General features: G+C 36.8%; 1 protein-coding gene across 3 annotated transcripts in view; it reads left to right on the top strand.

The window, feature by feature from the left end:
• Window positions 1–22,117, top strand: part of TMEM236 (transmembrane protein 236) — a 38,018-nt gene that overhangs the window by 5,782 nt on the left and 10,119 nt on the right. For 2 of the 3 annotated variants that reach the window (XM_072749423.1, XM_026015908.2), the window contains 2 exons: window positions 9,813–9,885; window positions 13,917–14,055. In XM_072749423.1, the coding sequence (XP_072605524.1) occupies window positions 9,813–9,885; window positions 13,917–14,055 (212 nt within the window). Of the gene's footprint in view, window positions 1–9,812; window positions 9,886–13,916; window positions 14,056–19,237; window positions 19,373–22,117 lie in introns of those variants that run through there. The other variant, XR_011999950.1, reaches the window with a different exon arrangement.

The raw sequence follows: 22,117 nt of genomic DNA, 5'->3' as shown, positions 1-22,117 counted from the left end.
TTTTTTTTTTTTTTTTTTTTTAATAGGGGCATTTTTCTGACTGGTAGCAACAAGTTACAGGTGTTCATAAGCTTTTAGTTAGCATGAGTCTATGATATTCTGAGTACTAGATGTTGGACCTAATTCCTCTGTTCACTGAACTGCATAAAGTTATCACAGTGAATTTATAGAAATCAGAACTGTAAATTTATAACATAGAATTTTACTTTTGTGTGAAACAAAGTAATGTCTGTTTTAAGATGTTTACATTGCATTGTTTTGCAGGTCTAAAGCATCCTTTGACCCTTAACCAACTGAGATTTTTAAGCACCTGGTTTCTTTACTTAGATTTTAAAAAATGATACTTTACTATGTTAGTAAGTTCTTTTTCCCTCGTATGTGGTGGGGGGGGGGGTTACTTCAATAATAATTCAGAAATAATTTAAATAAATTAAGATTTAATGTTAATTCAGCAGTAATTTGATGACTGTATCACCTGTATTGACTGGGTACAAATAATGTCTGATACTAATTTAACTTTTAGATCTGCAGATCATATTTTTGCTCATCTGAGATTTTTTAGTTTTCTTTGCTAAGTTAAACCTTTCATACGAATCTTTTATTTTAAAGTCAAACAACATCAACACATTTGAAAAGCAAGCAGCTGGGAATTTTAACAAGGGCAGGAATGTGAAAATTATAGAGACAGCGGTCTAGTTGCATCAGGAGGGTAAAGAAGAGGAGAACTGAAATGTGGAATTCAAAAGCATTCTCTGGTGCCAATTCTAGATATAGCTCCACAAATCTTGCTGGGAGACTTTCAGTTCCTTGAGGGCAAAGATCTAGAAGGGTTTCGGGAATAAACCATTTGGTTGACACTGTGTTTATTGGTGGAGTTTAGGGATTTTCCAAACCTTGCTCCAAAGTCTCATGATTACCTAAGGAGCAGGTTTAGAGCTGAGCTAGGCCCTTCACTCCTCACACGACCAGGAGTTGCTTTGACTGTCCAGGACTCCTTGCTTGACTGGGAGTTTTGAGGGAAGGGTGGAATATCCAAATGACTGTAGGAACCATTGGTTTACTCCCACCCAGGAAGGCACTTCTTGATTTTATTTAATTTTTTCACATTGACTCAAATCCCTAGGACTCTAGTTTCTGAATATCAGTCAGGCAACAAACCTTCCATATCAGTTATTATCATCATCTTAAGTTATAACTGCTTCTTTACTGATCACGTATATGCTAAGAGATTTACATGTGAATTTCATTTCCTTTTATACCACCTTGTGAATTAGGTATTTTCCTGAATTTTTCATTATTATTCCCAAGAGGAAACATGATTCGAGAGGCTTTGCAACTTCCCTGGTCATTTAACTAGTGAATGAAAGGACCAAACTTTGGACCTCCATCCATTTGACTCCATAATTGGTACTTCTAACCACTCTCCTAAACTGTCTTTGGATGACAAGATCCCAATCTGCTGGGTTTAGTTGAGGGCAAAGAAGAGAATAGTCTTTGATTTCTGTACTCTCCAGTACACATTTTATTTTACAAATTTGGATCGTGTGCTCCCTTCTGCTAATGAGTCTTGGGCTTTTGCAGTTATAACTTCCAGTGAATTCTTTGGGGAAATACTCCTCTGGCCTTTCATTTTCTTTTGTAGGTGTGGCTGACCTAGGTGTTCTAAATAGACACAGGTTATCTATAATTTCAGCACAACTGTGAAACTATTTCCTCATGGCCTCATTCATGAGCACTGTCATATTGCTATCTCTTACTGGCATAGAAGAGAAGAGTTACCTAGCACTATTCTAGGAGCTTTATACATTCTATACTATTAAATTTAAGCTTTATGACAGTCTGATGAGGTGTATGCCAGTGTTCTCATTTTATAGATAAAGAAATGGAATCTCAAAGAAGTGATCAACTTTGTCAGGTAATAAAGTTCATAAGTGGTGGAGCTGGGATTTGTAAACCCAGATTGGTCTGAATCTATGCCATTTCCTTTATCTTGTATAACTTTTCCTTTATTTTTTTTCCTATCTTTGAGTGCCAAGTGTATTTTAAGAGCAGTGCAACTCTTTTGGTGTCATTAAGATATATTCTCTCCAATGATGTATATTTGATTGTACATCAAATTGTACACTATATGATTCTCAACATTATATTTATGGATATTTTAATATATGTGGTAATGTAGAGTGTTGATCTTAATTGCTAGATAAAAATAATGCAAAAATAATTGGTATTATAAAAAGTAGGAATTGAAATAATGATTTCTGAAGAATGCTTAAATAGTTGTTTATGCAAAATTTATAGATCCTTAGCATTCATAGATAGATTGTTGATGAGCCTATTTGAGGACCTCCCTGTAGGTTCATGATGGCATTATTAGCCTCATGAATTTGGTATTCAGGAAAGAATGAGTCATCCAACTAGTAAAGAGTTTGCCCTGGCCATACAGCTGAGAGGTACAGACCTGAGTTGAAATCCCAGCTTTGACAGTGACTGTGAGAACTTCTGTGAGTTATTTAAATTCTTTGAATTTTAATTTTCTCATGAGCATTACAGGGACAACCTAGCTCTTTCACTTGAGTGTTGTTTTAAGAAATGGAATAAGATAATGAGTTCCAAGCATAATGCCTGGCACATAGTATGGATTCAATGAATATTATTGTTATTACCTCAGGCTGAGTTTAGTATTTCCATTTAAAATATGATCTTGTTTAGGAGCACCTAGGTGAATTAGTAGGTTAAGTGTCTAACTCTTGATTTCAGCTCATATCATGATCTCAGGGTTGTGGGACTGAATCTTGTTTTGAACCCCATGCTGAGTGTGGAGTCTGCTTAAGATTCTCTCTCCTCTGCTTCTCCTCACCCCATCCCCCCCAATTAAAAACCAAAAACAAAACAAAACAAAACCCATGATCTTTTTAAATTTTCTGAATGACTCTGAGAAGTGGTAGAGGTATGATAAAAAAATGATGAATACAATTATATGCCATAAATGATACTCTTTGAATTTGGAAAATCTTGTAGGTCTCTTTATCCTTTGAAAAAATGAAGACCAATATAATAATACCATGAGTATCTTGCAAAGTATTTGACATTCATATAGTGCTTTTTGTGTTTTTTTTTCTCACTTAACCTGAATGCCAGTGTTGTGAAATTGACCAAGTGGATATAATTCCTATTTTGTAAGGGAGGGAACAATGCCAAAGAGCTTAAGACATGTACACTAAATCAACAGTAGAATCTGAACTTTAATCCAGTACTCTTTCCTTTACTCTTGTGAAACACTTCATTCTCTTTAGAATGACTGTTCCTTTTTAGGGATGCCTGTCATAATTCATAATAGACTAGGGAGATGATTTGAGGAATGAGGAAAAGCTATTTATATACACACCACATTGTATATCCCAGTAAATAAGAGAGATCCTGGGAATATCAGTGAATGTGTGAAACCATTGAGCTACAGGGCTAGTTTGCAACTGGAGCGATTGATCTCAATGAAGAGGGCACCTGGGGACAGGATAATAATGGAGGACGTGTAGGGATTCCCAGAAAGCCTTGAGACCCAGGGATGCATTTCAGGAATTCTCTCAAATCTATTAGAGTACAATTACCTTAGATTATGACATGTCAGGAATTCCGGGCAGTGCCACATTTGAAATACATCAACATTTGGGACTACATTTTGCCTTGCTTAAGTCCTTAACCTATTTTTTTTTTAAGATTTTATTTTCTTATCAGGGAGTGAGAAAGAGGAAGAGAGCACAATCGGGGAGCAGCAGGCAGAGGGAAAAGCACACTTTCTGCTAAGCAGGGAGCCCAATGTGGGGCTTGATCCCAGGACTCTGGGATCATGACCTGAGCCAAAGGCAGATACCACCCAGGTATCCCAGTGCTTAACCTATTAGACAGGATTTGCTGTTGATTTGTGATAGTAATAGTAGTAGTAATTGTAGTTACAGTAAAATAAAAGAAGTACTTATCAAAAGCTGTTCAATAGTAGCACTATGTACCAAGCATAGTTGTAAACACATTGCCTATATTATTTTAGCTTATTCTCTAACCTTTATATGTGAGAACACTTAGAGCACCCATCTGACAAATGAGGAAACTGGGGCACAGAAGTTCCAAGACCATGCAGCTAGTGAGTGAGCCGTGGAGCCAACACTGACCACAGGGTGCTCTGTCCCCAGAGCCTTGTCTCCTGAGCACCTTACTATTCCACAGCAGCACACGCAGGTCACATGCACCGTGGTAATAATACTTGGGCACTGCTGGACAGGCTGAATAAACTGAAGGAAGCAGAGCTTGCTCTTTTCAGGACTGGGAAGGTCATTAGTAAGTTACCATGAACTAAACGCTGGTGATTCACAGTTACTTCTTTCGAGAGCACTCTTGTTTCTTTCAATGTATCTGTCCATCTTCTATTCACTGGCAATAATTTTGTGATACTTGACTATAGCTTTTTCTTTCTTCCCCCACGATATCCAGTAAATCAGGAGTATATTTACTTTTGCTTTTCTCTCCCACTTTGAGCAGTAAGTCACCAGATTCCATTAAATCTTCCTCTTTCCTCTCTCTTGCATTACCTCTTTGTTCTCCATGACTGTTTTCCTCACCTGAGTTAGGCACTAACTTCCAGGGCCATCATCATACATGGGACATGGCTCCCCAAATTTTCATATATTCAAAACCAAGATCAGATCATTTGTCCTGGTTGTTTTGTTCAAGGAAGCATGAAGAACATTTTATTAACCAATGCTGGGGCTCTGATACCCTAGTTTTTGTGTCTTTAATTATGAAAATAGTCTTCCTTATTTCCATATATGAAAATAAAATCTGCCATCGTGAAAATTCCTCCCCATCTTTTCTGTAGATTTCATGTCCTCTGTCTTCCCTTTATATGCTAGTGAATTTGGCCATGTCCAGGAACTCTGCCCAATTACCCCCACTCCCAATTTTATAGAACCCCCTAGAACCCCCTTTCTTTTTAAGTAGGCTCCATGTCTAACATGTCTAACATGGAGCCCATGGGGCTTGAACTCACGACCCTGAGATCAGACCTGAGCTGAGGTCAAGAATTGGATGCTTAACTGACTAAGCCACCTGAGTGTTCTGCAATTTCCCCCCTTTTATTGCTTTACAAGCACTCTAATTGTCTCATAATATAAAATGCCACTTATATGATGATTCCCAAAATAGTGTCTCCAGGGGTGACTTAGAGGAAAGTGTGTATATTAAAGTTTTTCAAATATTTGAAAGTAGCGACATCACCCTGCCATCTCATGCACACCCCATGGCAGTCTCCTATCTTCTATGGTGTGCAGGTTTCATCAGGTATTCTTGTCCTGTGATTTCTGGACCTTTTACCCTTTTGGATATTTCCTTGGGATGATGACTGGCTTGTTAATTTTCAGATGATCTCACTGATACCCTGATGTCCTGTTGATGCAACTCAGCTTCAGCCATTGGTGTGATGTATTGACTTCAACTAGAACTGTGTCACTTTTATAAGGAGTTTCAAAACTGAGGGTGTGACTTCTAGAAAAACTTGCTCTCATTGCAGTTACCTCATCTTGTGCTGAGGCAACTTCCATGGCCTTTAAGTGCTGCAAAGTCAGAGTGTGCCTTATGTATCTTTCCGTCTTGGGAACAGAGTGTAGTTCACATATTTAACAACAGTTTATATGAATGGATGAATGCAGAACTTGACTTATAGTATGAGCTCACTGGGGATAGTGTCAAGTAGAAGTGTTATTTTTTGTTGGGAAGTTAATGGCAGATCATGGGAAGTCTTGAAAGACAAGGAAGGAAACTTTGACTTGAAGAGCTAGGTGATAGAGAATGTGTACAAGTTTCTGAGCTTAGAGTGGTTTCCCAAGTTATTATCTGACCTGTTCCACCTACCATACTTTCTCTATGAGAAACCTCAGGGCCATAAGTCTTCCTTCCTGCACAAATAGGAATCTTCAGCTTACCATGGCTGAGGTCTTTCTATGTAGGCCTACTCCTGGGGGAGTCTCTTTCTAATTTACTCCAGATGCCCACAGAGCTCTACTGGTAGTGACCTAACTCATCCTTCCATCTGGAACTTACACCACATCCACAAGTCCTTCTCCTTAGGCATTCTACAGCCTTGCACTAGTCTTAGCATGAGTACACCTTCAAAGATGTGTCTGTGGGTTTTTCAACATAAATTTCATTGTATAAATTGCCTAGGATTGCTGTTACAATGTACCACAAACTTGGGAGCTTAAACAGTAGAAAGGTACTGTCCCCTAATTCTGGAGGCCAGAGATCTGAAGTCAAGGTGTTAGTTGATTCTTTCTGAGGGTTGTAAGGGAGAATCTGTCCCAGGCCTCATTCCCAGCTTCTCACAGTGTGCTGGTACTCTTTAAAGATGCATCACACTGCTTGATCTCTGCCTTCCTCATCATGCAATGTCTTCCAGTGTTTCTTACATAATCTTCTGTCTATACATTCTCCAAGTTTTCCCTTTTTATAAGGACACCAGCCATGTGAGATTAGGGCCTACCCTAATGACCTCATTTTAACTTATTACCGCTGGAAAGATCCTGTTTCCAGATTAAGTAACATTGTAAGGTACCAGGAGTTGGAACTTCAACACATCTTTTGGGGGGAACACAATTTAACCTACAACACTTAGTAATAAATTATAAAAATATATTAGCAGTAAAGATTTTCAAATATAAATTATCATTATTTCTGGTTACATAAAACACAGAACTTGGATTAGGAACAGGTTACATCTTTATTTTTACTAACCTCTCTCTAATTGAAAGGTATAATTTTGAAGGTTGGTAACAAACCACAAGTACTATTACCAGAATCTGTAATTTTATTACATAGGTCTTTTCATATCACATTACTTCATACTATGGTTTATGATCTTCACCACCTTGAAATTATGAGTAATTTCAGTTTCCACTAGATCTTGGGTACTCCAAAGAAAATAAGAAAATGTGTTCATAGATAGGCACATGTATTACTATATCAGAATTTTAAAAAATTGGGATAACTGAATTTCAACATAATTGCTTTGTTTTTAAAAATTATATTTTGAGAAACATCCATAGGATTTATAAAATTCTCAGAAGTTTAACTGCACAAAAAAAGTTCTAGAACGTTGTTCTAGCCAGTGGAGATAACATAGTGAAACCACTCAGATAAGTTTCCTGCTTCCACGGAACTTGGTTTGTGGATTGGCAACAAGGAATGTGTAAAGAGTAAACAAGAAATAATCAGCAGAATTTCAGATAGTCATAAGGCTGTGAATATATACAATTTGGATGACAATGGGTGTCAGACACAGAAGATCCAGGAATAGAGAGCCCCAGGCAAAAGGAGTAGCCAATGTACAACTTGAAGGTGGGGCAAGCTTACTGCGATCATGAAATAACTGGAAGGTCAGTATGGCTGGAGTAAAAACAATTTTTGAGAGAGAGAAAAGTCATTCTAAATGAGAAAGAGAGTAGGAGGAAGAAGAGAAACCATGTATAGAACATGTAGCCTATGGGATCCCTGGGTGGTGCAGTGGTTTGGCGCCTGCCTTTGGCCCAGGGCGCGATCCTGGAGACCCGGGATCGAATCCCGCGTCGGGCTCCCGGTGCATGGAGCCTGCTTCTCCCTCTGCCTGTGTCTCTGCCTCTCTATCTCTCTCTCTGTGTGACTATCATAAATAAATAAAAATTAAAAAAAAAAAAGAACATGTAGCCTAGGGTAATAGGTTTCAATTTTATTCTAATTACATTTTTCACATATTGGATATTTTAAAAAATATATAAAATATACACGTGTATATTTTATGAAAAATACACAAAGAGTTTATCATCATAACCATTTGTAACTGTACAGATCAGTGGCATTCAGAACATTCACACTGTCTCTGCCTCTCATGAGTAAATAAATAAATAAATCTTAAAAAAAAAAAAAAAACACTGTTGTGCCATCACCACTATCAATCCACAGAACTCTTCGTCTTCTGAAATTGAAGCTTCATCTCCACAAAACACTAACTCTCCATTCACCCCACCCCCATCATTGGAGATTTTTGAGCAGGGCAGTGATATGTTTTTCATTTTAAAGATATAACAGTTTGCTCTATGGAGAAAACGTTGCTAGGCAAGAATAGAAGTACTAACAGGAAATCGGTTAGGAAGTCAGATGAGAGATGATAGCAGATGAGCTACAGTGTTAACAAAGGATGGAATGGAAATGTATTTTGAGTAAATCTACTTGCAGTCAACCAGACAGCGTTTGATGATAATTGGAACAAGTATGAAGAAGGATGTGGAGTCTTTTTCAGGCCTGTTAAATCTGAGTGGCCTGTTAGACATCCCAGTGGAGGTACCAAATAGAATTGGGCATACAAGCCCAGAGCTCAGGAATATATATTTATATATAATATTATATATATAATATGTCATAAAAATATAATATGTCATAAAAATATTATATTTGGAAGTCATGGGTAAGTGGGTGGTATTAAAGCCATAGGATTGGCTGAGATAATTGAGGGAGAAAATATACACAAAGAAGAAGAGCAGAAGTAAGCCTGGGGCACTCTCTGTTGTTGAACACAGGCTGAGAAGAGGATTCTGTGAAGGCTCTAGCCAGTTTTAGAGAGCTGGGTGCTACAAGAACCTGGATCTGGGATCAGGAAAGGAAGCAAAGCTACTCCTTAAGAACCTCATTGTACCTCTGAGTCTTACTAGGAGAGAGGTCTGTCCTGCCTCCTAATTTACGTCTATACCCTGAACATCTAAGACCAGGCTGGCATAAATGGGACCAAGGAAAAATCCGTAGTTATTTGAAAGAGTTCAATACTTTTTGTACTTAGAAACACATTATCATATAAATATAATTAGTAAAATGTATGTTTAAGGAAAGAGAAAGTATTTCATTATACAGAAGCTTTGAATATATTTTGTCTTCCCATAAATTAACTATGGTAAGTGTATATTTTAATTCTTTCTGTCGTAAGACATTTTATGTATTATATATGTATTATATCTCAATAACTATTTGATTAATCATGCAAAGTTTAAGAAGTGGTCCAAAAACATGTGTGAAATATACATGCATACATATATCTGTGATTTTTTAAAAAAAAGATTTTATTTATTCATGGGGAGCCCAATGAGGACTCAATCCCAGGGCCCCGGGATCACAATCTGAGCCAAAGGCAGACATTCAACCACTGAGCCACCCAGGCATCACTATATGTGATTTTATATATATGTGACATATATAAAATTTTATATTTTTGTATATATATTTTCTATATATGTGATATATATAATTTTTATATATCATATATATATAATTTTTTTGGTTCAAGTAAGAAATATCCAAATGTTTTCACTTGAAGTCATTCTTGATATATGATTTGTAAATGTCTTTTTTGAAAAACCAATTTTAGAGATAGGGTATAATATACCTTAATAAAGTCATGTTCTTTTTTCTAGTTGGTCATCAGAGCTAGAACTTTGGGGCAAGATTCCAAATAATGAATAATGAAAATGTTGAATGTCTCTTGTCTTGCACTGAGATGCTCTTAGAAATCCATGGTTTGCTAGTTATTTGGAAATGTTTCACCTCTTTGTTCTAGAAAATATTCCGGTTTTTGCATGTGTTGCCCTTTGCCATACTCAAACATTTGGGAAATGGAAATAGGGAAGCAGTTGTTTCTTAGAAAAACTATAGATGAATGGAACAGGAACTGCAAAATTAGCAAAATGTAACAGGAACTGTTGATCTTGTACATTATTGCTTTTGCTTATTTTTTTCTCCTTTGCTAGGAGACCTGTTATGGTGATGTGTGTTGTATTCACTACACTTCCCAGCTTCAGCTTTTCTATCGCAGTTACTGAGGTATGGAATTTTTATTTCTTCTGCAAGATTTTGAGATTTTGAAATTTCCCTTGTTACTGAATTTTGATAGAATAATATGCCTGAAAATTCTCTTAAAGTTTATTTTATTTAGGCTTCTTCCAAGTTACATTGTATATATTTAAAGTCCTAAGATCATCATTACCTCTGAGATTGTGAAGGAAGGTCTAGCAGCTAATTAAACAAACAAACAAACAAACAAACAAAACCCTTCTGTGTTTGTGTATGAGAGACAGGAACATTAATTTCAAATTAATAAAAAAGGAATCTGAAAGCAGAGCCACCTTTATTTCTTTTAACTAGATGTCTTTTAAACTAGTGTCCTCAGTTCTAAACAATATCCAAAGGAAGAACTACTCACATTACAAGACCTTTGATAATATATCCATTGGTGAAGGATTTGTACATGCTATTTATGTGAAAGTAAATATGACTATATTTTGACTAAATGCAACTTCAAAAGGACTCTGGTAGATGGGCATCTATAGGGCTTGGTTTCAGCATTCAGTAGATCGTATATCTACCTCACATACACAACTCCTATGGATTGAGGGTCTAACTCCCTTATGTGAGAGGCTGGTTCAAAGCTGCCTTCCAGGAAGTGTGGTGTTCCAGAGGGTTTTCAGTTCATTTTCCCCAAATATTATAGGCAAAATTTCCAGGTTGTGAGAAGTTTAGGTTAGAAGAATAATGCCCTATTAACCTTATTAATTTACATGATGCTGTGAAAAATATAATTTTCGCTTCTCTAAAGTGAACAACTTAAATTCTTTTATATTTCATAGATGAAATATGTTGAGTAGATACTTATCAAGTGCATATTACATCCCAGGCACTGTGTTAGGTACTGGGATAGAACACTCAGAAAATTTGACAGAGCCTCTGGCCTTCAGTAATTATTAATAGTAGAGAGAAAAATAATAGGCAATTAGAATAGTTCTGATAGGCATTATGAGAGAAGTGAGTACTGGGTAGTGTATGATATCATTAGAAATACATGGTTGTTAGAATATATCTTAGATGCTACATTAGGACAATGTATGAATGTGTTAGAGTAACCTCAGAAGAGCTCCACAAATGTACTTTGCACCAAACAGCAATATGTGAATATTCTTATCTAGATTTATCATTTCTTCCTCCCTCCTCCTCAAAGACTTTGTAAAGCACTTGGGAGGTTCCCAAGACCTTTAAAAATTCAGTTTACAACATTTTAAGGAAACCTATTATCATAAAATGATTGTATATTTGTAGTTTTGATTGCCCTTTTTGCTTATTTTCTATTATGCTCTTACCCACTGTTGCATTTTTCCTTCTTTCATTTAATTTTTCTCTGAAGTATAACACACAAATAGAAATATGTATAAAACATAAGATATACAATATTAATGGATATCACAAAGTGAACCCCTGTGTAAACACTACTCGGGTCAAAAAGTAAAACTTTGCCAGCTCCCTAAATGCAACCCCCATGTTTTTTGCAATGACCACCTTTCCGTCCTCCTCAAGTTACATTGTATATATTTAAAGTCCTAAAATCATTACCTCTGAGATTGTGAAGGAAGGTCTAGCAGCTAATTAAACAAACAAACAAACAAACAAACCCTTCTGTGTTTGTGTATGACAGACAGGAACATTAATTTCAAAATAATAAAAAAGCAGGAATCTGAAAACAGATCCACCTTTATTTCTTTTAACTAGATGTCTTTTAAACTAGTGTCCTCAGTTCTATCCAATATCCAAAGGTAATTTCTACCTTAACTTCTAATACCACAGATTGGTTTCTCTGTTTTTTAATCTTTTTAAAGGGAAAGACAATTATATATCTGCCACTTATCTATTGTATATCTAATTATCTACCTAATATGTGTCAGGCTTCTTTTATTCAAAAGTGTGACTCATACAACCATAGTCCATTCGTTTTCATTCTGTAGAATATTTCATTTTGTGAATATGTTAGTTTATCATTTCTGCTTTTGATGCCTCCATTCAGTTGTGTCTGATTTTGGTTAGGACAAATAATGCTGCTGTGAATGTCTTTGAGTATGTCTACTAATGCACATATGCAAGAATTTTATTTGGTTAAATATGCAGGAGTATTAATTGATGGGTCTTAATATATTCAAATGTTCAACTGTAGTAGAAAATGCCAGTTTTCCAAAGAGATTCTACTAATTTAGACTTAACACTGGCAGAGAATGAGCATGCCTATTGGTCTATATCCTCACTAACCTTACCTTGTAAGTCTTTGAGCCCTTCTGGTGGGTATATTCTTGAATCTCATTGTAGTTTTATATTGCATTTCCCTAATAACTAATTGAGCATTTTCTTACGTTGCCACTTTTTTCCTATTGTGTCACTTACCTTTTTAGAATTTATTCAGAAGTTTATATATATACATATATATATGTGTGTGTATATATATATATATGTATATATATATATATATTCAGATTTCAAGCTCTTTGTTGATTATATGTATTGCAAATATAGTCACACTCTGTGATTTAATACTTTTAATGCTATTTTTGGACAAATAGTTGTTCATTTAAAAACAGTCCAGTTGGGATCCCTGGGTGGCACAGTGGTTTGGCACCTGCCTTTGGCCCAGGGCGCGATCCGGGAGACCCTGGATCGAATCCCACGTCGGGCTCCCGGTGCATGGAGCCTGCTTCTCCCTCTGCCTGTGTCTCTGCCTCTCTCTCTCTCTGTGACTATCATAAATAAATCAAAATTTAAAAAAAATAAAATAAAAACAGTCCAATTTATCAGTTTCTTTTCTTAATGGATAGTAATTTTGATAACTTGAGAATATTTTGTCATACTGTGAATCTGAACCTCAAAGACCGGAAGATTTCCTCCTATACTTTATTTTGGAGCCTATCTTGTTTTACATTCTGTTTTAGATTCACAATCCATTTGAAACTACTTTTTGCATATATTGTGCAGTCGGGAGTTCATTTTTCCTCCAATCAATGTCTAATGGATAGAGCACTATTTGCTAAAAAGTCTGTCTTTCCACATTTCTCTGCAGTGCTACTTTTGTTATAAATCACATGTGTGTGTGTCTATTTGATATATATGTGGGTGTGTGTGATATATATATGAATATACACACACATCTATTTCAAGTCTTCTGTTTTGTCCACTGCCTGCTTTTATATACCTATGCCAACACCACACTGAATTCTTACAGCTTTATAATAGCTCTTTATATCCAAAAGAGTAAATCTTTATATCTTTTTTGTCTAAATGTCTTGCTGTTTGTATTTCTATGTGGATTTTGGAATCAGCTTATCATTTTCTGCAAAAACTTTGAATTTTGATTGAGGTTTCATTGAATGGTATCATTTTTTAAAAATCTCATTTTCCCTTTATGGGTATTTAGAAATAATTTATCCATTTGGGGGAGGTTTTACCCATGTATAATTATATAGTCTATGAATAATGATACATATTTCTTTTCTTTCCAATACTTACAATGTTTATTTCTTTCTCTTGCCTCATTACACTGGTTAGGACCCTCTAGTACAATGTTGAATAGACTTGGTCATGGTGGCACCTTGTCTTCTTCCTGGTCTCAGAGGGAAAACTCTCAACATATCACCACTAATATAATGTTTGCTATAGGTTTTTTTTGGTAGATACCTTAATCAGATGAAGGCAGTGTCCCAAAAGTTGGCTGGATTTACCAGGACTCTCCCTTCTTGGAAGACACTGAACTCCATCCAATATCTATGCCCCTAATTCTTTGACCTAGGGACTTCCAAAGTCTCTGCTTAGCAGTACAGTTGGAGGAAATTACCCATCCCATCATTACCAGCAGACTGCTGTTATATTTATGCCTGTATTTACCAAGTTTTATGGGGTTGAACACCTGAAAAGCTGTAAATCGAACTTTTAGTCTTTTAGGAAATATCTTTATAATTAATTTAGTGCTGCTTCAGACTATTAAAAGAATTTTAAACAAAGAAAGTATAAAAATGTAATCCTTCCAAATGGTTTTCTGAAAACAGGTTAAAAAAAATAATGGTTCTGCATCTCCCTTACCTGAAACATTACCTGACCTGCCAGTTTCTCTGGTTCTGACTTCCTTGATTGTGGTTGATATTATCGAAAAACTCAGGATATATCCTCTTAGAGGGCAGCAAAAGAGTAAGTATTCTTTTAAATATAAATATCTTTAGGAGTTTGACAGATTATTTGTATTTTGGTAGTACTGATAAAGAGTAAACTTACAAATATTTAATATGAAAATTTTGTTTACTCTAGTGAGAAAATTATCTAGGTAAATTATTATAGATTTATATTTTTTAGGAACTCTCCTAAAACCTTAAGTTTAGGTAAATAAGTAGCTTAGTTTGGGACACCTTTGTGAGTTTTTTTGTTTTGTTTCATTTTTTTTGTGGGGGGACATCTTTGATACAGAAATCAATGTGACTACTGCAATTATGTCCTAGAGAATTATGTGTTTTTAATTGTGGATTGTCAAAAAGCTAAATATCACACTAACAAAATCAAGATATACTGCAAATAATCCTGCAAAAAAGATCAATCAAACCTAATTTAGGTTGGCCTTTAAAAAAAAAGGTATTTTGCTAATTGGATATTATGTTTGTTCTTAAATTTTCTCAACTTTCACTTAATTTTGTGTGATAATATCTGTGTTTAATTTATAAGTGTATGTTCTAGTTCTTATATGGCTAAGATTTTATATTTGGAGTGGGTAAGTTTTGTCTATTCACTTCCTGCCTGGTAGGGTGGTTGGGTTAAATTGAGTGAGTCACTAGGAATTCTTTAGAGTAATAGGGATGACTACTACAGCCAGGAAGGAAAAGACCAGAGAATCATTTATGGCACATGAGCCACCAGCCTTCCAGTCATTCTTACTCCTGGAATTGAGAAATTAAACTGAGTTGGGAGGCCATCAGGAAATCTGAGACTCTGAGCTTCATGTTCTGTACTTTGTCCTTGGTAGGAGATGATGGTTGTTATGTTTAACATAACATAGGGTATGATAAGGTAGGTATGATGGTAGCTAGTGGCCATCTGTTGAGGAAAAGGTATCCTTAAGTTACATCTGCCCTCCAGAGTCAAGTGTATTTGTCTGAATCTGATGGGATTTGGAAATTGTCTGAATTGTCATATCCTTTGCTACTTCTCTAGACTCCTGATGCAAACCTATTTTGAAATTGGATTTTTTTTAATAATGCTATAACTTCCATTCTAATGTGGACTTTCTGTTTAAGCTCTTAGTGAAAGTTCTCTTTCTAAAAAATGTATGGGCATTTTTGGAAATAAGTTATTGGCATTTTATATTTTAAGTCATGAGTTGGATTGTTAAAGGGGAATTTTCCCTGTATCCAGTAATTACACTGAGAATTGAAATGAGAAAACTCCAAAGAAGTCAGTCTTGGAGACAACACTTGATAACATATTGCACAACTGCTTTTTCTTGTTTGAAGACCCTTCTTCTTGAGCTCTTGTCTGACCAACCTTGGGAAGGTTAATGTCTGGTTTAATAGCTCCCCCATTTAACAAAATCATGCTTTAAAAAACTAGCATTCACTCAAAATACCTTTGCAAATATGAATATATGTTAATCTGTTATGCAAGCTTTTGAACTCAAATAGTCTGCCATACGCATTTCGACATGCATACTAATAAAATAAATTATGTGAATTTTGAATTTATGGGGAATTCTCATTTATTCTCTGGAATTTAATACATAAATTCATAAACATAGAAGTTGTAATTCATAAATCTGAACATAAGCCAGTATGCTAAAATATGCTGTCACTGCATGTGGCACTTCAGAATCCAAGAGGTAGGGTAGGGGTGGGTGGTGAACAAGCTTTAGAAACATTTGGCTTCCTTTGGAAAATGTTTGGGAAAGGGAATATATTCTGTTCTGTGCTTTATTCAGAGAGTTTGAAATACCTACCCATCTATGAGCTTGTAGCAGTTATGACCTTATGTGAGATGAAAAAATAATCTACAATGCTTTCTGGACACTTTCATGCCATCTCAACCATCTCAATTACAAGCTGGAAAAGCTTGATCTTTGTGTAGCTTTTCCTTTAAATAAAAGTTATTCAATATAGAAAAATATGTTTATGCTTAAAGCAGTCTTCACTGAATCAAGGAGTCCATTCTGCTAACTTTCCATTACCAGTTGAAATATCTCAGTATCAAGTGATTATCAGGTCATAACATCCAGGCTCATCATTTCACATATCCTGAGCCTCACATGGGAATATTTTTTGATACACAGATCTTTGAGGCACAGCTGTCTCACAGATGTATGCCATACCTAATAATGTCAGTCCCAGTCATGGGATCAAATAATAAGTATACAGCCTGAATGTCCCCAGCTCTTACTAGGATGAGGGTACAGATGAGCACACTTTGATATTTCTATTTGAATTTTACTAGCTCAAGCCCAACCAATGAATGACTAGACATCCATTCCCCTTCCTCTTCCATATTGTTCCCTTTCCCATTTTTTAAGCCAGACCGAAGGTGAGTCTCTTGTAGTCTCATTTGTTGGTCCAGACTGCTAAATATTCCATTGTTCCTGCTTTTTTTCAGTTATCATTCTCATGCACAAACAACTTGTCATGCTGTTTTTCCACCACTCTTGACTGACTCTGCTCTAAATGCTTTTAGTACTGCTATTACTTGCCTCTGGGATATTTGATGTTCCGCTGATGCTTTGGACTGATTGCTTTTCTTTTGACAGTTGGAAGACTGACTTCCTTCACTGAGTTCTACTTGTTTAGAGACATCCCAAACAGAGCAATAGATTTTCATTTGGGAACACAAGTCTTTTATGCCCAGAATGTATAAGCACCAACAGATTGGCTGTGATTTAACAACTTCAAGTAATGGTCATTCCACTCCACTGGAAACCATCATTTCCCCTCCTATCACTAGATCTTGTGGTTGATTCTGGTAGAGCCAGATTCCTTTTCTTGAGGTAGTTTTTTTCCATGGGATCTCATAGTTTCTCCTTTATCAGTTTTACTTGTATTTTCTGAACCCCAAATCATGGTCACCCTTAGATTCTCTTTGCCCCCATGTAGATTCATTAACCTCCATAAAAGCCAGCAATGCAAACAGACACACAAAGAAGTCTGTGGTTAGGATGCATATTTTCAGTTCTACCTGCAAGGACTCATTTGAATAGTATAATCCTAGCTCAGGCACCATGTTACATGAGGAATAATAGAGTGTCATAGTTAAAGTACTATGCGGTGACATGTGAAGGAGTACTTCATTTAATGTAGGGTTTTGGAAGTCAGAAAAAAACTAAAGGGAATATCTGGGATTTGTAGGAATTCAAGCAGGCATAGTGAGGAAAGTTTTCTACATAGAAGGAAGATTGGGTCTCAAGAAAGTCAGGTATACCTGTAATACACAGGCAAAAATAACCAGTTGAATTTCACTCCCTAAATGGAAAACCTATTGCTGGAATGAAAGTTGTCTTCTTAAAACCAGCTACTGTTTGTTTCTCAAATAGTCCATTTGGAAACCTGAACAACATTGCTTATCGGGGGCTGTGGACAGAAAGGGTGGCTTAACTGGAGTCATTGGTTGCCCCAAATCCCACTTGAACCAAATCAATACAACTTTTGTTTGTTTAGGAGTTGATATTTTATGTAAGATTTCATTTGGAAAGAAAGTGGTTTTCCTGCAAAATGTCTGTTAACCATTAACCTCAGACCTCATTTAGATTCTGAGGCAGTACCATAACTCAGGTGGCCAGTTCTCTACCTCTCCAGCCCATGGATCTCTGGGAATCATGGCACTGAACCACCAAAGGACAAAGTGCATCCTTATCCAATATCTTGTGACTGCTGTTGCTCTGGGATATGATACAATACAATACAATACAATACTATACAACATACTAAAATCCACTACAATATAGCATTGCTGGGTGAGCAGGTCCATCCCACCAGAGCATACATAGGTTTTGAGGCCCAACACATATAAAAAACAGATGCATTTTTTGAACATTCTACTTCAAATTGTTTTATTTCTAATGTTTTCCCAAAATAATACATATTAATTTTAAAAAATCGTCAAATAAACATAAGCAAAAAAGAAGAAAATGGGGGACACCTGGGTGGCTCAGTGGTTGAGTGTCTGCCTTCGGCTCAGGGCGTGATCCTGGAGTCCCGGGATCGAGTCCCGCATTGGGTTCCCTTTGGGGAGCCTGCTTCTCCTTCTGCCTATGTCTCTGCTTCTCTCTCTCTTAGTGTCTGTCATGAATAAATAAATAAAATCTTTTTTTTAAAAAAAGAAGAAAATGGAAGTCAACCATGATCCTGTAGACTAGAGATTTATAACTGATAACATTTTCATGGACATTTTTCTTTTTAAGGAAACCTATTTTGCATCTTTTTTCTTAACAATATGTGGTGGGTATTATTCTTATCATTGTATCTTCTTCAGCTACGTAGTTTTGATTGGTTGAATAATATCCATTATATTAATGAACCCCAACATATTTAACTGTGATTTATTAACTACTGTTGTTGGATGACTAGATTATTTTCTAGTTTTTAACTACTAAAAACACTATTGTTATGACTGTTAATCAGAAGTAAAAAGGGTTGCAGGAAAAAGCAAAAAGCAAAAGGATGTGGTGAGAATGAGCAGGGTGACATGGTTGGAGTTAAGCAGGGGAGGCAAGCCATGTGTGGAGAGTGCACATGCATTGATGGCGCAGGTGGTCAGTGTCTGGAGGACCCTGGCTATATATGAGAGTTAGAAGCCACTTGTAGGTGACTGGCCAAGCAGTGGCTGGGGACAGAGAGAGTTAACTGCCACTGGATCACAGCCGAATGATATCAGGAGGATGACCACAGAGTGTCCTCAGAAGACCCTGAGCATCTGCACATGCCCAGACTCCTTGGCAATGACACTTGCCAGAGGAAATGGGACTATTATGGACTGGCTGCACATGCAGACAAATACACAGGGGGTCGTTTGTAGGGGATTGTACCAACGGGATAGCAAGATGGTTTGGCTGCATTAGGGATATCTGCACAGTCAGAGACGGCTTGCTAGAGGTGAGATCAACAGGCTATTTGAGTGGAAAACATCAGAGCTCTGCAGAGGAGGTGGTTTCCACTGTCACATCAGTAAGAAGTGCCAGGTATGATGTTGGCAGTGTAAGGTTTTCAAATAAATCTGCTCTCAGTGGACCTAGTCCAGTTCCTACTGTGTAGACTCTTTAATACCCAGAGATTGGGGCCAAGGGCTGCAGGATCTCAGAAGTATAGATGATTACTTTTTTAGGTTAAATGCCTAGAAGAACAGTTTCTGTCTCAAAGTATATACGAGCTTTTAAGGTTTTTGATGTGTCAATAAATCAAATGGCCCCCTCCAATGAATGCCCTAATTTACCATCTAAACAGTAATGTAAGGAAACACCTATCTCTCCTCAACCCTGTAACTTCAGGTAACGTATTCCTTTTCATCTTTGCCAGTTTCATTGGTGAAAATAGTATCTTATTATTTTAATAATGTGCTTAAGGCAGTAGTTGTGCATTTTCTCATAGGTTTCTTGGCTAATTGTATTTTTTTTAAATCATATATTTATGTTCTCGATTTGTTTTTTCTGTTGCTATGTCCGTTCTTTTGTTGTTGTTGTTTTTACTACTGATTCATGAGTTCTGTAAATAGTAAGGACATTAAACTTTGCCTGTCAGAAATATATATTACAGAGTTATTTGCCTTCTAATTTTACTATAGTGTTTTTGATATAGGAATTTTCTAACTGTGACATAATCCAATCTGTAAATATTTCCTCTCTGGACTCTGTCTACAGTGTTATGCTTTAAAAATCTTTTTTTTCCCACTCCAATGTGATGTAAATATTCACTAATTATTTTCTCAAAAGTTTTGTATATTTAAATGTTTCTTGAAGGGGCACCTGGGTGGCTCAGAGTTGAGCATATACCTTTGGCTCAGGGCGTGATCCCGGGGTCCTGGGATTGAGTCTCCCCTGTAGGGAGCCTGCTTCTCCCTCTACCTATGTCTTTGCCTCTCTCTCCATGTCTCTCATGAATAAATAAATAAAATCTTAAAAAAATATATTTCCTGAAGAGAAGAAGTTGGAATCTCTGTAGGGTATAAACTCACTAATTATAGGTAACCAATAGACCAGAAATGATAATTAGTATATTTATTTACTTGATCTGGTACAGCTTTTTTTTTTTTTTTAAGGGATTTTTATTTACTTATGAGAAAGAGAAAAAGAGCACCCAAGCAGGGCAGAGGCAGAGAGAGAAGCAGAATCCCCATTGAGCAGGGAGCCCAGTGCAGGGCTCAATCCCAGTACCCCAGGATCAGGACCTGACCCATAAGGCAAACACTTAACTGACACCCAGGTGCCCCGAGGCAAAGCTTTTAGACTCCTGCCTCTATTGTATTTCTGTCCATCTCTCCTGGTATTTCCAACATTTAAAAAAAGGACTTAATAGAGCGCTTTAAAAATGTCAGTGTCAGTCACAGCAACCCCCGATATAGTGAATCAGGATCTCTGAGGATATATTTAAATTTTTATTTTTATTTTTATTTTTTTTAAGATTTTATTTATTTATTCATAGAGACAGAGAGAAAGGCAGAGACGCAGGCAGAGCGAGAAGCAGGCACCATACAGAGAGCCCGACTCGATCCCCGGCCTCCAGGATCACGCCCTGGGCTGCAGGCAACGCTAAACCGCTGCGCCACCGAGGCTGCCCCTATATTTAAATTTTTAAAAACAAATCCTCACTGGATTCTGATTTGTATCCCTAATTAAGAGCAGTCATTCTCACTTCTGAATGCACATTCAGAACACCTAAGGGACTTGAAGTTTTTTTGACTCCCAGACTTAACCCTAGATAAGTAAATCATCATTTTGGTGGAGGATAGGACCAGACACAAGTAATTTTTAAAGCCCTGTAAGGTGATTTACACTTGTGAATGCGTTTCAAGTGGATGCACAGAAAGCAAGCAGGGGCAGTTTACACCTATTAAAACCCCAGTGCATTTGTGAAATAGAAAACAAAGTTACCTGTAGAGAGCACTGGGGATGGATGGAAGGGAGAGAATCTGTAACAGGATGGGTAAGGTTTGGAATAACTGCTGAGGGTCAAAGGCAAGGAGATGGATGCATGAGAGATACATAGGGTTTGTCTAGAATAGAAACCAGGAATTTGTCCTGGGACCAATCAAGATTATGAGCCCTTACTTCAACGATACTGAGAAATCTGGGCATTGATTGTAGAAAAGATAGAACTGGAGGCCTGATCCAGGTTTAGGAGTTCGCAGAGCAGGAATGGAAGAAGGAAAATGATCTGTTACTTTACTACTTATTTCTTCTTATTGAATTCTACAGTTTCTTAAATGAATGACAATGATGATTTTTATTGAACGTGTAAGCTATTTCCAGTGAATCGTGGACCATCCCATGAATATGTATGCAGGGACTCACCCATGGGTACTCACCAGAGTTATCGTTGCAAAATACATATGCATGAGCACCATCTACTGATCAGTACACCAGGGGACAGTTGTTAGGGTCTCAGCATCTACAATTACTTCTTCGGGTTACATGCCTAGACCAGCAATTTCTGGCTTGAAATATATGCCAGGCTTTAAGGCCTGGCATCCACAATTTTTAAAAATTCCAAACAGTTCTGGTACCCACCCTGACGAAGGGCCCCTGGTAATAGGCCCACGTATCAGGAACTGTGACATATACCAAGTTAAAGGCTGAAAGCCCAAATCCAAATTCCTGAAGCTACTAGCTTTCCATATTTCCTTGAAAGGGAATGCCACACACTTTAACCAAATAGAAGGTAAAAGCTACCACAGACAATAAAGGGGAGATAAAAACCAGACATTGCTTTTTCTCTGAATAAAATGAATGGCACTTTGAGTTCCCCTTTGTTTCTTTTTAAGAAAAAGCTTATTATACAATATGAGCCCAGCGTGTGAGCTGGGTTTCCATAATGTGTTTTGCAATGTGTGTTTAGAGAGTACATATGAGGAACACTGTGTTCGTGGCCATGCCAAAAAGGAGGGATGTATTTCCTTCACACACAACCCCCCTTTGCTATTTAAAAGAAGGAAGTTTTAGAAAAGTGTGTTAGTTTTAGGATTTTCTTCCCCCTTCTCAAGAAATAAGTATCTATTTACCAGAACAGGATGAGAGAAG

This window comes from Vulpes vulpes, chromosome 2, assembly GCF_048418805.1.
Source record: "Vulpes vulpes isolate BD-2025 chromosome 2, VulVul3, whole genome shotgun sequence".
Taxonomy (NCBI): domain Eukaryota; kingdom Metazoa; phylum Chordata; class Mammalia; order Carnivora; family Canidae; genus Vulpes; species Vulpes vulpes.
The sequence above is the reverse complement of the archived record's forward strand: the minus strand, read 5'-3'. Positions and strand labels throughout refer to the sequence as shown.